The following is an 18,058-nucleotide window of genomic DNA, read 5'->3' on the forward strand; positions in this document are numbered from 1 at the left end:
TTCTCATTTCACTTGTGCCCATATTTGAGGGTAGTGGTGAGCTGCCCTGCGACTTCAGTTCTCTGATGGGTTCCAGCAAAGTCAGTGATTTTCAGTTTGCTCAGCTTTTTCTTGTGGTAAGGACAAGAGTGAGGACTTCCAGGATCTTTACATGTTGGAACTGAACCAGAAATCCTCCATATGGATCTATTTTAGCACCACCTTTTAAGTGTATGTTTTGGTGTATTTTGTAATACACAGTATAGGTGAGGACAATCAATATACACATAGGTAATCTACAACCAATAAGATTACTTACATAGGGTTGCACATTCGAAATATTTTACTGATGGAGGTATACAATAAAAGTTTCAAATTGCTGTGTGAACCATGGTACCCAAAAACTGAGGAAATGGTCATGTGTTGCTCATTGCTGGGACTCCATCATTGACAGATCCAGTCCCCAAGCTAAATTATAGCCAAAGGAATAGCTAGCAATCTTAGGTCCCCAAGCTAAAGTGACAGAGCTGGGACCATTTACCCTTTGTACATATCAACCAACGTAAACAGGTCTCAGACCCTCTAAGGGCTATTGACACAGTGTTTATAAGTAAGGAAAGAAGAAGTAGGTGGTAGAGAGGAGGTATCTAGGCAAATCAGAGCTTTTTTTTATGAATCAGCCTTCAATAAGCTTGGTAACAGATCCTCACCAAAGAGATATCTCTTATGAAGACAAGTAATTAAGTGTCTCTAGGCTGTGCTTTTTGTGGAAGGCAGGCAGGGATGATTTCTCATTTTTATTGTACCCTCAATTCCCCCAGTTCTGTACGTACTTGGGGGTTCAATTAATGCTTGGTGAATTTAGCTGAGGTGGTGTTGAAGGTAGATGTGGTGTATTGGGGAATCTACTATTGCAAAAAATGTAACTCTGCCCAAATACCTAGGCCTCCTAATAGATGTAAGAGAGACCAAGGTAGTTACTGCTGCCTTTCCAAGTAGTCAGCCCTGGAATTGGTGGGCAGTGGGAGGATGAATTTATAGTCCCAAGGAGAAGAAGCTACACCTGTAACAGCTAAAAAACGTAGCTATGGGGCGCCTGGGTGGCGCAGTCGGTTAAGCGTCCGACTTCAGCCAGGTCACGATCTCGCGGTCCGGGAGTTCGAGCCCCGCGTCAGGCTCTGGGCTGATGGCTCAGAGCCTGGAGCCTGTTTCCGATTCTGTGTCTCCCTCTCTCTCTGCCCCTCCCCCGTTCATGCTCTGTCTCTCTCTGTCCCCAAAATAAATAAATGTTGAAAAAAAAATTAAAAAAAAAAAAAACGTAGCTAAACGTCGAGTATTTGAGTCACTATATAATACATTCCGTCTAACAGAGGCAGAAAATATAGTAGTAGTCAAAGGTCTCAGCCGGCAAGTAACAGAGGCCCAACTCAAACTAGCTTAAACCAAAAAAAAAAGCTCATACAATTCAAGTGTTCAAGAGTGATGTTGGATTTAGACACACCTGAATCCAGGCTCAGACCATGCCATCAAGACGCAGTCCCTAATGGTATCTATCTATAGATGTATCTATTTTCTGCTTATCTGTCGTCATCTCCCTCCTCTGCCCCCCATCTGCATCTGTTTCCTCTGAGTCGGCTTTATTCTCAAGCAGACTAACTTTGCAATGGGGCAGAGATGCCCCAGACAACTTCAGGCTAACATTCTACCAGCTTTAGCAGCTCTAGCAGAAGAATGTACAGTTGACCCTTGAACAACACCAGTTTCAACTGCACAGGTCCACCTACACACGGATTTTTTTTTAATTTTCTTTTGGTAAATCTAGTACAGCACTGTAAATGTATTTCTTCTCCCTTGTGATTTTCTTTATATATATATATATATTTATATATATATATATACATATATATATATATAATTTTTAAGTTTATTTATTTTGAGAGAGAGAGAGAGAGAGAGAGAGAGCACAAGCTGGGGAGGGTCAGAGAGGGAGACACAGACTCTGAAGCAGGCTCTAGGCTTTCAGCTGTCAGCATAGAGCCCGATGAAGGGCTTGAACCCACAGACCATGAGCTCATGACCTGAGCCAAAGTCAGACACTTAACTGACTGAGCCACCCAGGCACCCCTTCCTTATGATTTTCTTAATATTTTCTTCTTTCTGGGGTGCCTGGATGGTTCAGTTGGTTGAGTGTCTGAGTTTTGATTTTAGCTCAGGTCATGATCCCAGGGTTGTGGAATCAAGCCCTGTGTCAAGGCTCCACACTCAATGAGTGTGGAGCCTGCTTAAAGATTATCTCTTTCGGGGCGCCTGGGTGGCGCAGTCGGTTAAGCATCCGACTTCAGCCAGGTCACGATCTCGCGGTCCATGAGTTCGAGCCCCGCGTCGGGCTCTGGGCTGATGGCTCAGAGCCTGGAGCCTGTTTCCGATTCTGTGTCTCCCTCTCTCTCTGCCCCTCCCCCGTTCATGCTCTGTCTCTCTCTGTCCCAAAAATAAATAAATGTTGAAAAAAAAATTAAAAAAAAAAAAAACGATGAAAAAAAAAGATTATCTCTTTCTCCCTCTGCTCCTCTCCCCACGGCACACACTCCCTCTCTAAAAAAAGAACAATATTTTCTTCTTTCTAGCTTACCTTATTGTAAGAATACAATGTATAATACATATAACATACAAAATAAGTGTTAATCAATAATGGGGAAACCAAAAAACATGTCCACTATGCCTTACTTCGCTTCATTTTAAGAAGGTATATTGCTATTGCTTCTAGTTTGGGAGAGTTGTTTTGGGGAGACAGGACAGTTTGTTTTTAGTGCAGAGAGATGGGGAATACTTTCTTAGACAAAAAACAAATCCTGAGTCACGTTTACATACCCAGTTCAACTCTAACATTGCACGGCTGTTACTTAAGTTGTTCAACTTTATAACTTTACATATTTTCTTTTATGCTAAAAAAATCTTGGTTCCTACAGACATTAATAGAAGTTCTTATTTATCATACAACATATATGACAAAGTTTTGAAATATTATTATTATTTCTTATGGTTCATATTTCTTTATGGTTTGGGTTTTTGACCTTAGGATTATCCCAAAAGGGATAAAGAGTCAAAATGTTATACTTTAAGTCACTTGAAAGAATTCTTTTTATGTGTGAGGTCATGCCACCGACTTGATTTGCAGTTCGGTTCCTTTGCTTCCATTTGCTTTCAACTTTTACAGACTGTTTTCTTTGGATATAATATTTGTCTTATTTTTGAGAAAGAGAGAGAGCACACACACATGCATGTGAGTAGGGGAGGGGCAGAGAGAGAGAGAGAATCCCATGCAGGTTCCACGTCCAGCATGTAGCCTGACACGGGGCTCCATTTCATGACTATGAGATCATGACCTGGGCTGAAATCAAGAGTTAGATGCTTAGCTTAACCGAATGAGCCACCCAGGTGCCCCTACAGACTGCTTTTTACAATTGTCTTTCCTTTAATTTTGGCTTTTAATTATGTAAATATTTACTTGGTTCCTAAGGCAGAACTATTTTCAGTTATATTCCGAGTTTTACTTCCATCCTTATTCCCACCATCTTATTCTCTTATAGGTAACCTTTGTAAGAATTACGGTTTGGGGTTTATCTTTCCATTGCATTAAGAGTTTCAGACGGGAGGTGCATGTGGTGTGGTCTAAGCAAGACATTCCATCTAGTAGGAGGGAGAGATTCCCCGTGTACAGGGAGCTTCAACTCACTTTGGTGTATGGAGTTGTCGTGATGCGGGCAATAATGAGGAGAGACACGCATGCACACACACAGGAAGAGACGGGGGGGGGGGGGGCGTGGGGTTTTGCCACAGGGATAGCAAGACTTCTTAAGCCCCTGAAGAATGGTGTTAAAACCAAAAAAACAAAGAATCTACAATTATTTCAAAATGTTCGAAGTTAAAAAACAAAGCACCAGACATGGGAAGAAAAAACAAGAGTGCCCTCTGTTGGCCTCTGTTGGGCTGCACATCATCTGTAGTACGTGAATTTGAACACTAATGGGGCCCGTGATGCCTTATGGGGTTAGCTTGAGCAAAGCAATGAACCGTCAGCTGACCAGGACACCTACAAGGCCCACACTAAATTTACTTTCTGCTCTCCCCAGCTCTCATGTCCTTAGGACCCTGGGATATATGGTGACTAAATATCGCTGTTACCACATCTTGGGAATAAATATTTTTCCTCCTGCACCTATTTTCCTGGCATAGGAAAAAAAAAAAAAAAAAAAAGATCCACGCTTTCCGTTCTCCCTTGCCAAAGCTGTGACAGTAATGATACTGTCCTAACTCCTAAGGTACATCTTTACTCACGCAGTATGTCAGCGTGTGGGACCAATGTAGAACAATGGGAAAAGGAGGCATGCTTCTGGCTTCCACCACTTACTAGCTGTGTGTCCTTGGGCAAGTTTCTTAACCTCTCTGAGCCCTGGTTTCCTTATCTGAAAAATAAGAATGATACTATCCAACTCACAGGCTGTTTGGAGAGGCTTAAATGAGTGGCGTATATAATGCCCCCGATATAGGATGTTAGTACTACATAATGGGCCACTACAAACAATTGCTACTACCACTGTTATTTCCTTTTTTTTTTTTTTTTTTTTTCAACAGGAAATTTGTGAGAATCCTCGATTTATCATTGGTGGAGCCAACAGAACTGACATCTGTCAAGGAGATCTAGGTAGGAAAGTACCCTCGGGTCATATCCAGCCAAACAATCAAGGGGTGATTAAAAGGTGATTAACATCTGGTTTTGCTCTTAAAGAATTTTGGGGAGGAGGTTTTTATAACACTACTTTGTGCCCATTTATCTATGTGCTGGTGATGGTTTCATTTAATTTCTGTCCCCGCCCCCCCAAAATCTCATGAGTTCACAGGGGATATGCCTCAGTCCACAGCATCCTCCTGACAGTCTGAAGGACATTTGCACACCCCACTCAGGAGGATAAAAGCCCTGCTTTTAACTGCACCCATTTCCTTAAAAGAGAGCTCTGAAACAGTCTGAATACCAAGCATGTCCCTTGAATATATATTGAATCCATATGCACACAAAAAGTGTACTTGTAACTCAAACTCTTGTTTAAAATGCCTCAGCCAGAGTAGCTCCATATTAATGGAGTCTTTCAACAAGGATGACATTTGCCATATTGACGAGCACCCAGCGTTCTGTCCGGGTGGTCACCTTGGCTCTTCTACCAGACCTTCCTCTCTCAGGAAGTACTATCTTTGGCGTGGACTGCAGGAAAGCTCTACACTTGATCTTAGCCAAAAGGCCAAGAAGCGACTGGACTGCAGGAAACTCTATGAAGCATAGGTGGAAAGAACATCAACAGACATAATTTAAAATTTGAGGGAAAGGTGCACTCGAGACCAAATGAAAGGAATTTGGCCCCAGAAAGAGAGGCTGAGGAGGTTTTCAATATCGGGGTTCCTGCACCTGGGAGAAAGATGTCTGCAGAGCCCTGGTAGAGCTAATAACCTGGACTTCCTAACACTGTTTCAAAGGAGAGGCTTGCTCCTTCAGGGGTGGGGGTGGGGAGGACGGCTGCTGGGAGCTCTCAGTCTCCCCTCTACAGTCTCAAAGATGCCGTCACATCCACACAGGAAATCAAAGGCCTTGCACAACTCAACCCATCTGCTTAGAAGGAAATTCTATGACTGTCAGTGTGCCAGGCATGCCCCTTGGGCATTCTATTTCTCTTTCTCTCTCTCTCTCTCATACACACACACACACACACACACACACACACACACACACACACACACAGCAAAATCACTAAATATAGCATTCTGCCAGAAAGGAAGTTCAGAGAATAAGAAAATATCCCCATCTCATTCCATGGCCAGCAATGTCTCAGCGCCCTCAAAAAGTGGCTGCAGAGAAGCTGCTTTACTGGCTTTCCTTCCAGTACAAGAGGGCTTGGCCGATGGCTCTCAGATGCTCAGTCTCCACTGAGGTATGCACTCACATTGCAAAAGTCCAGGAAGTACAGATTTCATCCAGGTGTTAGGAAGAATGACACATTTGACCTACTGCTCTGTGTTCATTGAGGTCCAAAAAGGAAGTGAGCTTATATTACGGAAGGAGCCATTGCCTATACCCTTCTGGAAAACCAGTCAGAAGAGAGTAAGTCACACTGATCACATTGTCGAGGGACTGCCATCAAACTCCTCTGGGTCGACCTCTCTGAGGTCAGATCTGGAAGTAGGACAGTGAACACTAAGTGAACTTGTTCTTCCGAGAAGCAGAAGAATCAGCTGGGATTGGGCCTTTTTCTTCCCCGGAGGTGACCTATACCATGTACTTTCCCCGCAGGGGACTGCTGGTTTCTCGCAGCCATTGCTTGCCTGACCCTGAACGAGCGCCTGCTTTTCCGAGTCATACCCCATGATCAGAGTTTCACTGAAAACTATGCGGGCATCTTCCACTTCCAGGTGAGGTCATTGGAGTGTGGTTAAGAGGGCCAGCTGCTTTTCGGAAACCCACCTTTTCAGGAACACTTACCTCAAACACCACAAGCGTGTGGAGGTTTTCCCATCACCACAATGTGTTTGGAATGTACCACTTACATATGTTATTATTTGTTTTCTATAATATCAAAATTGATTTTTGAGAATTCTTATAGATCATTCATATGATTAAACTTTTATTAAATGTTTTCACAATTGTGTTTAAAAAAGAAAAAACAGTAAAGGAAGAGGGCCAGCTGCTGTCCACCCACCGCTGGTCTTCTGACCTTGAATTTCCAGCGGCTTCAGGAAAGATTCCACCCACCCTCCCAGTCTTGGCTGTGGGCAGTGACCCCCCTAAGGCCTCAGGCCTGTGAGGACGCAGTTGTTTATCTCTGCCCCCTCAGCAGCCCCCCTCCCAAAACCCCATCTTCCGCCATGCTCCAGAAAGGCAGGAAGACATCCTGTTTGCTGGCCTGTGGATCTATTTTTGCCTTTCCAGCTGGCTGCTGTGTTACCTGCAGCCTTTCTCAAGTAGGTTCCTAAGATATTAGCATTGGCGGTTCTTGGGCCCTTTAGTTTGCAAAGGAAACCCCCTGAATGACTATGGCTCCTTTCCCTGTTTTGCTTTAAAGGTAGGTCTATACCAAGTCTATCACTCACCTTTTCCAGGCCTTGGAAGGACAATCTGGTCAATCTGGGGACCAGGCTTACTGGCTCAGCCCAGAAAGGAGTCTTTTGGTTCCAGAATCAACTAAACCATCGGAAATTTTCTAGATCCAAAATCTAGACGCAAAATCAGAGAGCCAGACCCTGGTGCTGGCCCAAAACTGAAGTGAGCTCCACACGTGGGGATCTAGCAGATGCTGGGATTCTGAGGCATCCATCTGTTTCCAGCCCTGAAAGCCGCCCCCCCCCCCCCCCCCGCCATGTCCTGGGACTGACCCAAATCATCAGTTGACGTACCTGCTGATTTTGTACCTCAGGACTGAAGGCTTGAGAGAAGGTCTTCTTTTCAGGTTCAGGTTCAGGTCCTGCTGCCCTCTGAACACGGGTAAGGCAGCCAGGCCCTCATTTTCGTTTCTTCCCTGTGCCATCAAGCTGCTAGTTTCCCTCTGATATTTAAAGGGTCTTCTACCTAAATAGGGCCACAAATATAAAGACCACATAGATTTTTTTCCCCCTCTTTTCAATAAGGGAAAACAATGTCATTAGAGGGGAAATTAAACCACATTTGGCAGTCTTCAGTTAAAATTGGTTTGTTCAAAAAAGAACATTCAGAATTGAAATTATTCAACAATGTTCCTGTTATAGCCAGAGTATATTCTGGGACACGCTCCTTTTCCCTATCAGTCTTCTTCAGCAGCCATTTCTACCTTGTTTGTCATAAAGAGATCTATAAATCAATACGTCACCTTCACCTAGGCCAGCAGTTCTCAACGCTGCTGCATATTAGAATCAGCTAAAATACCTAAAATATGATGCATAGGCCCCACTCCAGACTTACTGAGCAGGAGAATGACAATCTCAAGCCCTCAGATATTCATGGGGGACCTACCATCCCTGAGGCTGGCCGGACTGTGTGCAAGAGAGAAAGCAAGATGTAGCCCACGTTCCTGCCCCCCAGGAACTCACGGTCCAGTTAGAGAAAGATACACACGCTCCAAACCCAAAAGAGTATGAACAAGGACCAAGTGCAGAGCTGAGGCAATGGGACCGCTTTGGGATCAAAGAGAGTCTGAGGAATGTGGAGGAGAGGCACGTGGTAACCTGACGATGTGACTCTGTCCTTGGTGCCTCTGTGCAGTTCTGGCGCTACGGAGACTGGGTGGATGTGGTCATTGATGACTGCCTGCCGACTTACAACAACCAACTGGTTTTCACCAAGTCCAACCACCGCAATGAATTCTGGAGTGCTCTGCTGGAGAAGGCTTATGCTAAGTAAGGCAACACTTGAGGATGTGAGGCAGGGCTAAAGGTGGTGGGCTGCAAAATCCAGCTGAAATCTTGTCACAAGAGGCAGCGTGCGTGCACATGTGCGCATGCGTAACAGTTCAACTGGGTCCCTAAGTCTGAGGGGGTCGGGTCCAGGCAGCAACGGCTATAACTAAAAAACTGTATTTAAGGGAAGGATGAAGACATGTGTAGGAAATCTTTAGCTTTAGCCTCCCATAGTGAGCACTTTAATTCTGCCTTCGTGGTGATGTTGCAAGTCTTATATTTGAGCATTAGATCTTTGAAGCTCACATTCCCAGGGTCTTGCTTGGCTCAACCTCATGATCACGCGGGATATTAATAAAGCCATGTTATCTCTCAACTTGGAAGCTCCACCCCAGCTATTTCTAAGGGCTCTATGGAGCCCTTCCTTGGGGTTCAGAGTATGGTGGAAAGAGAAGAGTCAGGAAGTGAGAATGGCTGGGTTCCCATCCCAGTGTTTCAGGTTCTCTGTGGCCTTGGGTAAGCCACTTAGCCTATAAGACTCAGTTGCTCGAATGTGAAGAAAGAGAATCATAGTAGCTACTCCATTAGCTTACAGAGTTGTTGGAGAATAAGTAAGAGAACATCACAGGACCCGAGAGTAAAATTCTGGTGGCCCAGAGCCTGGGTCATGTTTCCTGGAACGCTGTGACCTCAGATTGGTCTTCATTCTCTCTCCAAGGCTCCATGGTTCGTATGAGGCCCTGAAAGGTGGGAACACTACAGAGGCCATGGAGGACTTCACAGGAGGGGTGACAGAGTTTTTTGAGATCAAGGATGCTCCCAGAGACATGTACAAGATCATGAAGAAAGCCATCGAGAGAGGCTCCCTCATGGGCTGTTCCATTGATGTAAGCCTGGGGTGTGGTGTGCAGGGCAGGGAGCAGGCAACTACCGGGAAGCCATCCATGTGATGAAAAGCAATGTAGGGCTTTCCTCTGGGACAGGGTAGATGTTTTGTTTAAGGAAGCAGGAACTGGCTCTCAACTTTGAAAATTTCTAAAGGAAGAAGAGTTCCTAGGGATTTTCACTAAAGAGACTGGGCAAAGACACTCCGAGGCCTAGACTTTAGGTAGAAATAGGTCCAGAGGCGTGTGTCAGCCCCGGCCTCTGTGGCCAGTGCTGCTCAACCGCAGCATGCCCCCAATTAAGCTGGCTGCATATCTGGTTCTGGACCTGAGCCAGCCAGTTCCCTGAGACAGCCTCTCAGTCACTGAGCTGTGATCCTGTCTCTCACTTAGGACACGGGCCTTGTGTTGTGATCTGGGAGAAGGTCGGCCTGCAGGCGCACTCTCAGCACAACAGAGTAGTGTGATCTGACACTGGGGCTAAGGGTATGGAGACCCACAGAGTGGCCAGCCCTCCTGAGTTTCAGGAGACACACCTGCCCTGGGGGCTGCTCAGTGGATAATAGTCTTGGCTGGAGCTTTCCATCACTGAGGAAGGAACTGAAGCTGAATTCCTGAATTTCCTTCCTCTCCTAATACTCCAAATGGGTCCAAAAGCTTGGGAAGATCAGCTAGCATTAAACACCCCTGGATGAACATTTTCTTTCTGCATCACTTTTCTCCATCTTGTCTCCATTCACACTGTTTCTCTCTCCTCTTTTCCTTTGTCCCCTCCCTTCTTTCTGTCTCCTTCCCTATAACCCTCCTTTGTTTGATCTCTCCCTCCCTCTTCTGGACTGTCCCCGGCCCATCCCGTCGGGCCTCAGGATGGCACAAACATGACCTATGGAACCTCTCCTTCTGGGCTGAAAATGGGGGAGTTGATTGCACGGATGGTGAGGAATATGGATAACTCGCTGCTCAGGGACTCAGACCTCATCCCCAGGGACTCAGATGACAGACCAACCCGGGTGTGTACGCCTCCAATTGTCAGGAATGACCACCCCTCCCACCTGCATGACCCTGCATGAGGCCTGTTTGTGTTAGACTCCCCTCAGCAGCCAGTGCCTTACATGCAGACCTCCACATGGGCCTTCCAGGGGGCTGGGGTGGAATAACTTGCCTGCTCCAAGGCTCTTGGACAAGGTGGGGGAGACAGGATTTGGAGGAACTCTCTGTGGGAGTTCTTTCATACCCCATGGTCCAGGCAGTTTCTCTGATAACAAATTAACAAGTAGAAATACAAGAGACTTTGTTCATTGTTGAATATTTCTTCTCTTCTAATTCAGGTATTCATTCAACGCAGATTTATTGAGCTCCTACCAGGTGCCAGACACTCTTGTAGTAAACAAACAAAAAAAATACATTTTGTTCACTAAAAGAGTCTCTCCCCTCATAGAGTTTATTTTCTAGTACTTTCAGAAGTAATGCATGCTCACTGAAAAATACTTATAGAAAAGCATGGAGGAAAACTTAACACATGTTTTCTCCCATCTAAAGGTTGCAACTCTGAGTATGTAGTATACGTCCTTCTAGGATATTTCTTTGCGTACAATTCATCTACATTTTTATTTTTAAAATGTTGTCACACTGTATGTACCTCTTTACACTGTGTCTTTTTTCAGTTAGCTTTATGTTCTTAATGTGCCAATATGAACTATATTGTTAATGTGTCTCCCAAAACATTCTTTAATGTTTATTTATTTTTGAGAGAGAGAGAGAGCACCCGAGCATGCGAGTGTGAGTGGGGGAGGGGCAGAGACACAGAGGGGAACAGAGAATCCAAAGCGGGCTCTGCACTGACAGCAATGAACCCAATGCGGGGCTCAAACTCATGAACCGTGAGATCATGACCTGGGCCGAAGTCAGTTGCTCATCCGACTGAGCCACCGAGGTGCCCCTCAAAACATTTTTTTAGTGGTTGCACAGTATGCCAACACACAGATAAGTTATAATTTATTTACCCAATACCCTGTCATTGGAAAATTAGACTGTTTTCTCTTTCTTGTGTTGGCTATTATTTTTAAATGCTATCTTGAACATCCTAATAGATATATCTTTGTGTGTGTCGTGATAATTTCTTTGGGAGAGAATGCCAGGGGAGGAATTGCTAGCTGTGCAAAAGTAATGCCAATAGAGTCATTTCAAGTGGTTTCCCAGGTCTAGACTTGAAAGATGCATGGATCTGCTTCCACATCCTTTCTATTCAGCATGGTCTGGGTCATGTAAGGACTAAGATGTGGAAGAGGCCAAGATGCCAAAAAGCCCTGGCTCCACCTGCATCCCTGAAGTTGAAAAGGCTCACAAATTGCACAGCCTAGCATGGCTCCAGGAAGCTCTTCTTAAAGCTGTTATGTTACCAGGCAAAGGAGAGCCATAGAGATATGGTCTAGGGTTCAATGGGCATTGGAGATCCGATCCCTCTACTGAGCATCTTCTGGGGCTGAAACTTGGTAATTTCTACAAATCTAAGAGCTTCCCCTAGACCGGTAGGCCAAATCATGTCTGAATAGGACTCGACTCTGGCCTCCTCCAAATTCCTTCCCTGGGCACTGTGACTCTTGATTTCTTGAGTATTCTGTTCTTGATGGGTATGGAGGGGGGAATGGGATATACAGAGAGAAGGTTAGACCTATATGTTTCATCTAACCTCTTTTTTCAATTCCTTTCTCTTCCAGGAGTTGTCAAGTCTGGGTGGGCTTGAGGGAAGGGGCCTCCATTTGTCCCTGTTCCTCCTTTGAAAGACCCCAAGAGATCCAGAAAGGAGGACCAGGGATCTGCTTACCTACATCGACATTGTCCCAGCCTCACACTGTTCTCCGATGGTCAGAACAGACCTTTTCAGGGCAACCAGCTTGAGGGAGACCACTTGTCTGGGCTATGTCTTCTTGACTCTCTAAAAGAGCCAGGGAGGGCCTTCTCATGGCCAGGATGTCCACATTCAGAACACAGAGGAGTCTGTGTCCTCGCAGAACCTGGAAAATGATCCAATGAGTGCAGGCCCTGATAGGCTGTCTGGTTTTTGCTCCACAGACAATTGTTCCGGTTCAGTATGAAACAAGAATGGCTTGCGGGCTAGTCAAGGGCCACGCCTACTCTGTCACTGGGCTGGAGGAGGTGAGGCTGATGGCGCGGATGGCTGGGGAGCTATTTGGGTCAGCCTCCTGAAGTCAGGACTTAACTTACTGGGCCCCTTCACCTCGGCAGAGCTTGCCTCCTCTCAGGGGCACCACTCACGGTCTGGGCCCAGCACCTGCATGCAGTTAGAGGGGACCATTGGGACTGGTAGACGTGGATCTTGCCACAAGGTGGTGCTCAGTTCATCTTTGCTTTTAGCGCTAAAAATGGCAATTTTCCCAACAGTTCCAGGGAATAGAAATCACTTTGGTTTTATGAAATTGATTTCATGGGCTCTCATGTCTCCTTTTCTTTGGGAGTTGAACAGATAGAATACTTTGCTCCCCCTGACACGTCGGGCTGAAGACAGGAAATTTGTCAGGACTATTGTGCACAGCTGGGCAGGCATGCTGCGCCCTGTTCACAGGGATGGGCAGAGACTGGAGGAAGGAGTGCCTTTTTCTTTTCTTTTCTTTTTTTTTTTTTTTTTTTTTTTTGAGAGACAGAGACAGCACAAGCAGGGGAGGGGCAGAAAGAGAGGGAGACACAGAATCCAAAATAGGCTCCACACTGAGCTGTCAGCACAGAGCCTGACTTAGGGCTCACATTCACAGACTGCAAGACCACCTGAGCCAAAGTTGGACACTTGACTGACTGAGCCACCCAGGTGCCCCAAAGGGCACCTTTTTCTAATCAGTCCATCTATGGTGGCCATTTCTGTATAGTTACTCAGCCATCAGGGTGTTTTTTCTAATTCAAACAAAGACCCCTAATGTGTTAGAGTGGCCCTACAGTATATGCCCTCCCTCCTCCCCCAAAGCTCATAATGGCTGGGAAAACCACTTCTTAGAAGATGGTCAAGCCCTAACCTCTGCAGACTCAGTCCTAAGGTTCTGACCATTCACCTTGCCATTCTGCAAGAGTGCCTCTGATTAGTCTCCCGACCAGGACCAGGCAGGACAGCCCCCTGTACAGGATTCTGTCCCCATTCCCTCCCCAGCCCTCAAGGCAAGACAGAAAACCCCCTTTCCAGAAAGGCCCATAGCAAGAGTTTTTTCTCTTTGCCCAAGACCCTGTTCAAGGGTGAGAAGGTGAAGCTGGTACGGCTGCGGAATCCCTGGGGCCAGGTGGAGTGGAACGGCTCCTGGAGTGACAGGTAGGTGAGGGGGACGGTCCATGAGAAGGGGACAAACAGCCTGGGGCAAGGCTGGGTTGCATATCAAGATATATGAGGACTACAAATGCTTGGTCTAAAATTACCCTCCAGACCCATGATCCACAGAGGGGAAGTGGGTATGTGGGCTCTAGGGAAAGGCCCACAAAAGAGCCAGGAGAGCTGGGGATCCAGAGACTGATGGCCATTGACTGGAAAGTTTCCAAAAAGCACGGGCTAGGTCCAGGTAGAAGCAAAGTGTGAATGCAGGGGTCTGGACTAGACAAGGGAATTCCCTTCTCAGAGTCTCTGTGTCCTCATCTATAAAATGGGAACAATACTAACACTTACGTGGTGGGCTGGAGAGTGCCTAGCCAGTGCTAAGATTTCCTGTCCCTTGCTGTCCCCATGAAAAAGGTGCACAGTCCCCCTGAAAGATCTTACCACTTATCACTGAATGGAATGAACTGGGTGCAGCGAAAGTACAAACACGGGGGACATTTACAAAGAAACATTTACAAAGGCTTCATAGGCTGATGGCCAATTGCCTCACTGAGTGGAGAGAAGCCCCTTGAGTGCCTCTTTTATTCCCAAGAGGAGATAGCAGGACTCGGTAGCCATGTGTGCCTTCAGCCCCTGTGCTCACCTCCACCCAGGGCACCATCATTACTGGTTCATTCAGCTCTTCATTTGCTGAGTAAGTCTTATTGAGCACCTACTGAACAGCAGGCACAGGCCCAGGCACTGAGGATATTCTGTGAATAGGCAGCCTCCCTGCATGACTGAGGGGCCGACTCTAGTCCTCTTACTGCCTCTTGCAGCCATTCTCTGGCATTCCTTCACTCATCAGGGAGACAAATCCTTACTTCCTCTGTGCTGAGTGTGCGGCCAGCCCCATGCTACTAGCTGGGACCTAGAAATGAACAGACATAGGCCCTGCCCCTGCAGACTCCAGTGGGAAGGACAAAAAAAGCCCCACTGATGATTAAAATAAATGCTATCATAAAGGTCACAAAGAAGGAGCCCCTCACCTAGTTTGCATGGGACAGGAAGAATAGAAAAATGTGGCCCGGTGACAGTGGCATTTGACCTGTGCTCTCTGCTCTGGGAAGACCCTCAGTGCCCCAGCACGTTGTCCATTCTACTGGGCCAGGTCACCCACAGGGACCCTCACTGTGTCCTCCAGCCTCATTGTTTGGTGTCCAGCCTTAACTCATGTCCTGCTAATGCCTCGACTCCAGGGACTGCTGACAAGTGGGGCCCATCTCTGGGTCACTCAAGACCACCCTCCCTGTATTGTGTCCTCCCCCCTTTTTTTAATATTTATTTATTTTTGAGAGAGAAAGAGAGGGAGGGGCATAGAGAGTGGGAGACAGAGAATCACAAGCAGGCTCCGCACTGTCAGAGGAGAGCCCGATGTGGGGCTCGAACTCACAAACCCTGAGATCACGACCTGAGCCAAAATCAAGTCAGATGCTTCACCAGTTGAGCCAGTTGAGCCACCTGAGCCACCTAGGGGCCCTCCCAACCCCCCCCCCAACCCTCCCCAACCCGTGTCCCTCCTTCTGCTCTCTCAGTAATCTCCATTTCCCCTCTAGCATTCCCTGACCCCAAGCACTTCCTCAATCTTTTACCTTTCCAAGGACAACCCAGTTTAGTTTTATTCTCCTCAACAAGCCTGAAACACAGATGTGTTGTTTCCTCCCTCTTGAGGAGAGATGTGGAAAAATCATCCTGCCTTTAGAAACATGAAGCCAGGCTATTTCCTGGGGTGACAGGAGAAAGGAAATGTTTACATACTTGGTGTTTTTCTCAGTAACTCAGTTACTTATTAGATGGCAGGCACTGGTCTAAAAGTTTTACATGTATTATTTCATTCATTGCTCATCACAGCCATATAAGTAGATCATAATACTCATTCTTCTTTTGCAATTGAGAAAACAGAAGCTGAGAGGTTAAGTGCCATACCCAAGGTTATGTAGCTAGGAATGGTATTATCAAATGGCATCCAGTTAATCTATTTCCAAAGGTCAACTCTTAACCTTTAAAGTGAGGAGGGATATGGGGCACCTGGGTGGGTCAGTCAGTTAAGCGGACGACTTCAGCTCAGGTCATGATCTCGAAGTCCCAGAGTTCAATTCCCGTGTTGGCCTCTTTGCTGACAGCTCACAGCCTGGAGCCTGCTTCAGATTCTATACTTCTGTCTCTCTCTGTCCCTCCCCTGTTCTCTCTCTCTCTCTCTCTCTCTCTCTCAAAAACAAACAAAAACACAAAAATGAAAAACATTAAAAAAAATTTAAAGTGTGAGAAGGAAAAAAAAAATTGTCCAGAGAAAGGTTAAGCCCTTACAAACCCATGTAAGGCCTTACTTACTCCTGAGGATAGTAGAAGGCCATTACTGGGTTTTACACTGAGGGAATCAGATCAGATTTCCATATCTGATGCTTCCTGCTTGCTGCAATTTGGAGATGGGCTACTCTTTCAACTTTTTCGTATTTCTCTTGATACCTCCTGTCCCATCCCACATCAGGCCTCTCCCGTTCTTCTTCCTTCCATAATTCCTCCATTTTCCCTCCAGTTGGAAGGACTGGAGCTTTGTGGACAAAGCTGAGAAGGCCCGTCTGCAGCACCAGGTCACTGAAGATGGAGAGTTCTGGTGAGTCCAGGACCCAAGAGGACCCTGAAGGGTAAGGGATCCAGTGGGGAGCTGAAATCTCAAACCTCAATCCCTGGAAAGAGGCCATCACATTGTAGCCCTCAGGAGATCTGGGCCCTGTTCTCTTCCTCCAGCCCAAAGCCCAACAGGATGGGGTTCTGAGAGGAGCCAGCCAGTCACAGAAACAACTAGAGCCTGGGACCAGGCCAGCACAAGGTGGCTCCTGCTTCACCTATATCCCTCCGACGTGCACATGGCCCCAGCCACTTGCTCCCTGTCTCTTGGGCCAAGGCAGCTCTGCTTTGCTCACCCAATGCCACCCTCATCCTCACTCGGCTCATTTCTACTCAGCCCTTGAGTCTCAGCTTAAAGGGAACTTTTCCGGATCCCTGTGTTTTGCCCAGAACTGGGATTAATTAGTGAGACTCATCATCCTTGAAATTGCTTGCTTAGTTGTCTGTCCTTCCTCAAACTGTCTTTCTTTCCGGTGAGCCCAGCACAGCACCGGGGCCCAGGGCAGAGGCACACGGTGCCATTGGGAGAACTGAATTGCTACTGAGTTCTCCCAGCGAGCACACAGGAGTTTGAGCTATTACTGGAAGAGACAGTAGTTTGGGGTGGAGACATGAGAACTGACAGTGTTTACCCTAAGGAGGAAGGGCAGGGGTGTCCCTGGGGCCATGCCCAAGTTCCTGTGACCTGTGTGATCGTGCTGCTCCGGTCCCCGAGTCTTACCTCTCCCAGCCTCCCATATGGGTCTCTCTCTTCCAACCTCTCAGGATGTCATATGACGATTTCATCTACCATTTCACAAAGCTGGAGATCTGCAACCTCACGGCGGATGCCCTGGAGTCCGACAAGATGCAGACGTGGACGGTCTCCGTGAACGAGGGCCGCTGGGTGAGGGGCTGTTCTGCCGGAGGCTGCCGCAACTTCCCAGGTGGGAGAGGCTCGGGATGGGGGAGGGTCCAAGGGCAACAAGTTCCAGGTGGAATAATACCATTCACTGAGTCTGTATTAAGTTCCAGGTGTATCTTATCTTATTAAACCCTCCCCGTTTTACCAAGAAGGAAACCGCCTGCTGAGGAGTGTGCGGTGGGGAGCTGGTAACAACTTTTAAGCAGGACACTGTGTCGGAACAACACTACATTCATAATGCTGAGGATGGGACTGGAAAACGGAGTTAGCAGAGCCTGCCAGGGCACAAGCCAGAGATGATGAAAACCAAAGCAAGTCGGGGGCAGCAGAGATGGAGGGAAGAGGGCACATTTAGGAAACAGAATATTGAAGAGTGACTTCAAGCTTCCCAGTTTGGGGGGCCCGAGTGGATGGTGTCAATGTCGCAATGTAAAACATACAGGAGGGAAAAATCAGCATGTTGTTTGTTTTTTGGTGGAGTTGGTTGTGGGCTTGTGGGGAGAGGAGTTCGGTTTGGCACATGGGAAGTTGAGGCACCTGTAGAAATATGCAGGTGAAGACGTGTCCTAGAGAATTGGATACACAGATTAGAATGGTACTTGGTTGTATGATTAGAACTTGATACATATTTGTGGAATATATATAGTTCAGGCATCATGGTCATGCAGGGACAGTTAAAAAGTGGGTAAAACAGGAGCGCCTGGGTGGCTCAGTCAGTTAAGTGTCCGACTTTCCATCTCAGCTCGGGTCACGATCTCAGGGGTTTGTGAGTTGGAGCCCCACATGAGGCTCACAGCTGTCAGTTCAGAGCCTGCTTTGGATTCTCTGTCTCCCTCTTTCTCTGCCCCTCCCTGCTCTCCCTCTCTCAAAAATAAACATTAAAAAAAGTTTTTTTAAGTG

The 18,058-nt window shown here is 46.7% G+C and overlaps 1 protein-coding gene across 4 annotated transcripts in view; it reads left to right on the forward strand.

Annotated features, from left to right (window-relative positions):
* Positions 1-18,058, forward strand: part of CAPN3 (calpain 3) — a 50,372-nt gene that overhangs the window by 20,661 nt on the left and 11,653 nt on the right. For all 4 annotated transcript variants that reach the window (XM_040492400.1, XM_040492403.1, XM_040492404.1 and 1 more), the window contains exons 2-10: positions 4,612-4,681; positions 6,317-6,435; positions 8,258-8,391; positions 9,110-9,278; positions 10,142-10,285; positions 12,348-12,431; positions 13,502-13,587; positions 16,163-16,240; positions 17,020-17,180. In XM_040492400.1, coding sequence (XP_040348334.1) covers positions 4,612-4,681; positions 6,317-6,435; positions 8,258-8,391; positions 9,110-9,278; positions 10,142-10,285; positions 12,348-12,431; positions 13,502-13,587; positions 16,163-16,240; positions 17,020-17,180 — 1,045 coding nt within the window. The remainder of the gene's footprint in view (positions 1-4,611; positions 4,682-6,316; positions 6,436-8,257; positions 8,392-9,109; positions 9,279-10,141; positions 10,286-12,347; positions 12,432-13,501; positions 13,588-16,162; positions 16,241-17,019; positions 17,181-18,058) is intronic.

The sequence above is a fragment of the Herpailurus yagouaroundi genome, unplaced genomic scaffold (assembly GCF_014898765.1).
Source record: "Herpailurus yagouaroundi ecotype Mexico unplaced genomic scaffold, PumYag 184, whole genome shotgun sequence".
Lineage (NCBI taxonomy): Eukaryota > Metazoa > Chordata > Mammalia > Carnivora > Felidae > Herpailurus > Herpailurus yagouaroundi.